The sequence below is a fragment of the Atta cephalotes genome (assembly GCF_000143395.1).
Source record: "Atta cephalotes unplaced genomic scaffold scaffold00033, whole genome shotgun sequence".
Taxonomy (NCBI): domain Eukaryota; kingdom Metazoa; phylum Arthropoda; class Insecta; order Hymenoptera; family Formicidae; genus Atta; species Atta cephalotes.
Genome location: NW_012130097.1, coordinates 841,218 through 845,385, shown reverse-complemented (window position 1 = coordinate 845,385; position 4,168 = coordinate 841,218). Strand labels below are relative to the sequence as shown.

The 4,168-nt window shown below is 43.5% G+C and overlaps 1 protein-coding gene across 1 annotated transcript in view; it reads left to right on the top strand.

Moving 5' to 3' along the window:
• The window catches only part of LOC105621441 (plasma membrane calcium-transporting ATPase 1-like), a 30,925-nt gene that overhangs the window by 3,246 nt on the left and 23,511 nt on the right, over positions 1–4,168 (top strand). The window contains exons 3-8 of the mRNA XM_012202911.1: positions 485–567; positions 961–1,388; positions 1,469–1,953; positions 2,189–3,234; positions 3,358–3,572; positions 3,745–3,896. Coding sequence (XP_012058301.1) covers positions 485–567; positions 961–1,388; positions 1,469–1,953; positions 2,189–3,234; positions 3,358–3,572; positions 3,745–3,896 — 2,409 coding nt within the window. The remainder of the gene's footprint in view (positions 1–484; positions 568–960; positions 1,389–1,468; positions 1,954–2,188; positions 3,235–3,357; positions 3,573–3,744; positions 3,897–4,168) is intronic.

Here is a 4,168-nt window from a genome sequence, read left to right as displayed (position 1 = left end):
TATATATATATATATATATATATATACATATTATTATTGTTTTTATCTCGATATATAATTATGTGTACATTATACACATATACATTACTATTAATACCAAGAAATTGATCGAATTCTCAAGGCAGTATTCCATTTTCTTTTATCTCTCACTTCATCTTCTTCATTTTTCTATATCATTCGGCGGGTATATTTTCTTTTCTCTATGTTATTTCGATTAATTGTACCTACGACCTTACACTATGTGTACTAATGTTGTATATGAAGGAATATTTTATCGCATTGGTAATATTCGATTAAAGTCGGTTTTCCCTCTCTTCATTGAGCACAATTTAAGTGTACTCGGACCTGAGATATATTGCGCGCTTTGAAGCAATAATATTAACTTAAAATAATGAAAATCATGATGAGGGTGGTATGCGTTTTATTTAAAGGAACCATCTCGTATTATATCGATATATTGCTCGCTATTAAACGTTATATCCAGGACCGAGTGTAAAAGAAGAAATGAAATTACACTGTCCACGCTTCCGTATTCCCTATTGATTTTTGCGTGTTCTATTGGCAGTGGTTTATATGCATTTGACACGTTAGCGGCTAAGCTCTCGTTCTTGCATTAGCTTCTCGTTTTCTGCATTTTAGTAATGATATAAACACCCGTGGTTTTAAATCTGTGTTTTTAACATGTAACTGCTGTGCCACTTAATCTTAATCATTTTTCATTAACTTCTATCCATTAACTCGAGTAGCATCCACTGTTTTTATTAGAATGCTTTTAACAACTTGGTATATACTCATGCTAACTTTAATGATCGAGGTTCAGTCGGCATTGCGATCGATTAGCAGCCAAGCATGATCAGAGTTTTTGCTGAAGTGCGAGTAGAGATTGATCACTCGAGTCGATTGAGTCTCGATTGATATATATCGATGGAACGTGGTCTAATCTTGGCACTGTAAATCAAGGAGAGGAGTCGGTAGAGATTACCGGGAACAGTCACGTGACGGGAAGCGGCGGCGGTGGAGGTGGCGGCGGTGGCGGTGGCGGTGGCGGTGGCGGCGGTGTCAAGCACGAGGGTGGCGAGAATCATCACGCGGCCGCACCCGCGAGCGCTGGAGAGAGCGGGAAGAAAGAAAAGAGTGTTCTGCAAGCCAAGCTAACTAAACTCGCCATACAGATCGGTTATGCCGGCTCGACCATCGCGGTGCTCACAGTCGTCATTCTAGTCATACAGTTCTGCGTGACGACCTTCGTCATAGAGGGCAAACCGTGGCGAAACACGTACGCCGGTGATCTGGTGCGGCATTTGATCATCGGTGTTACGGTGCTCGTAGTCGCCGTACCCGAGGGTCTTCCTCTAGCCGTCACCTTGTCACTCGCTTATTCCGTCAAGGTGAGATCAGGAATTTTCTCTTGAATTTTATGGAAACCATCGTTCCTTTTTCCTCTTTGAGACCGTTTCTTTTTGTGCAGAAAATGATGAAGGACAACAATCTGGTGCGTCACTTGGACGCCTGCGAGACGATGGGTAACGCCACCGCCATTTGCTCGGACAAGACCGGCACCCTGACCACGAACCGCATGACCGTGGTACAGTCGTATATATGCGAGAAGATGTGCAAGACAACGCCGAATTTCTCGGACATACCGAGCCACATCGGCGAGTTGATCTTGCAGGCCATCTCCATCAATTCGGCGTACACGTCGCGGATAATGGAGTCGCCGGATCCTACTGAATTGCCGTTACAGGTTGGCAACAAAACCGAATGTGCCTTACTTGGATTCGTATTAGCCCTGGGCAAGAAATATCAAACGGTGCGGGACGACTATCCTGAGGAAACCTTTACGCGGGTGTATACGTTTAATAGCGTAAGAAAGAGCATGTCTACCGTTATCCCTAGAAAGGGTGGTGGATTTAGGCTCTTCACCAAGGGCGCTTCCGAGATCATCATGAAGAAGTACGTATATAATTTCATTCTAACATTTTACATTGTTTTACGATTTAAAAATTTAAGTCCTGCGCGTGATTTCAATCATTTCTCAGCAATTCAACAATTTTTTTTTTTTTAAGCAAAAACTATGTTTTTTAAAAGAAAAATATTTACCGATTTATTCGACCTTAGTGTCCTAAAATTGATTTCTTTTTCTTTGAGATTAAAGAGGAATTTAGAAATCTGATTGCCTTTATTACAGATGTGCCTTTATATATGGTCGCGAGGGTCATCTGGAGACGTTTACCAGAGATATGCAAGAGCGTCTAGTAAAGAACGTGATCGAACCCATGGCATGTGACGGGCTGCGTACCATCTCCATCGCTTATCGCGATTTTGTTCCTGGCAAGGCGGAGATCAATCAAGTTCACATCGACAACGAGCCCAATTGGGATGACGAGGATAATCTAGTGAACAACCTCACCTGCTTGTGCATCGTCGGTATCGAGGATCCGGTACGTCCCGAGGTACCGGATGCGATCAAAAAATGCCAAAAGGCCGGCATTACTGTGCGCATGGTTACGGGTGACAATATAAACACCGCGCGATCCATTGCGCTCAAGTGTGGTATCCTGAAACCGAACGAAGACTTCCTCATTCTGGAGGGCAAGGAGTTCAATCGCAGGATCAGAGACAGCAATGGCGAGGTGCAGCAACATTTGCTGGACAAAGTGTGGCCAAAACTGCGAGTATTGGCCAGATCGTCTCCCACCGACAAGTACACCTTGGTGAAAGGCATCATTGACAGCAAAGCAAGCGAGAGTCGCGAGGTCGTAGCGGTAACCGGCGATGGCACGAACGACGGTCCGGCTTTAAAGAAGGCCGATGTCGGTTTTGCCATGGGTATCGCCGGCACGGACGTCGCCAAGGAAGCGTCCGACATCATACTGACAGACGATAACTTCTCGTCGATCGTGAAGGCGGTTATGTGGGGCAGAAACGTCTACGATAGCATCGCTAAGTTTCTGCAGTTCCAATTGACCGTCAATGTGGTCGCCGTGATCGTCGCTTTCATCGGTGCTTGTGCCGTACAGGACTCGCCGCTTAAGGCGGTGCAAATGTTGTGGGTAAACCTAATCATGGACACATTAGCGTCCCTCGCCTTGGCCACCGAATTGCCTACGCCCGATCTACTCCTCCGTAGACCGTACGGTCGCACAAAACCACTCATTTCCAGGACAATGATGAAAAATATTCTCGGTCAGGCCTTTTATCAGTTGGGTGTAATTTTCACGCTTCTTTTCGCCGGTGAGTACTATTCCTTTCCCTCTTCCTACGATTCCACGATCTCGTCAATTTATCTCGAACTTCCATCGTTCGATGCTTTTATCGAATAGAACGTTCTAAAGTTTTCATGAATGGCTGCCGCAGGTGATCTGATGCTCGACATCGAAACGGGCCGCGGAGTGGCGGCGGCAGGCGGCGGGCCCACACAACACTTCACCGTCATCTTCAACACGTTCGTCATGATGACTCTCTTCAACGAATTCAACGCTAGGAAAATTCATGGTCAACGCAATGTCTTCCAGGGAATATTCACCAACCCCATCTTCTATACGATTTGGATCTGCACGTGTTTCGCGCAAGTAAGTTATTAATTATTCTTACTCCTATCTATTGTTGTGATTCCGATGTAAGGGTGGCGGATCACTGGATCAGAATTCCATTGATAAATTATACACACAATTGTACACGTAATAGCAATTTTATAAGCAGCTTGTTTTTTAATAAACAATTATCTGTTTCTTTTGCTTATAGGTGTTTATCATACAATACGGTAAAATGGCATTCAGCACCAGAGCGCTCACGTTAGACCAGTGGTTGTGGTGCCTGTTCTTCGGAATCGGTACGCTAATATGGGGCCAAATAGTTACGACTATTCCTACACGCCGAATTCCCAAAATTCTTTCGTAAGTTAAAATTACGTACTCACAAACACATACACCTACATATACCTACATACAAACACGATTTCTTTTGTTTGATCTTTGAGCACGAGATTTATTGCAAAGAGAGAAATGAATGAAAATTGCATACCCACAACACTTGATGCTTTTCTTTTTGTAGAGAATTATTTAAAAATGAAATTAGTTTAAGATTTAGTTTAAGTTTGATAATCGTGCAATTTCCAAAATCTATAATAAAAATTCCGACAATATTGATCATGCACGAATATATATTA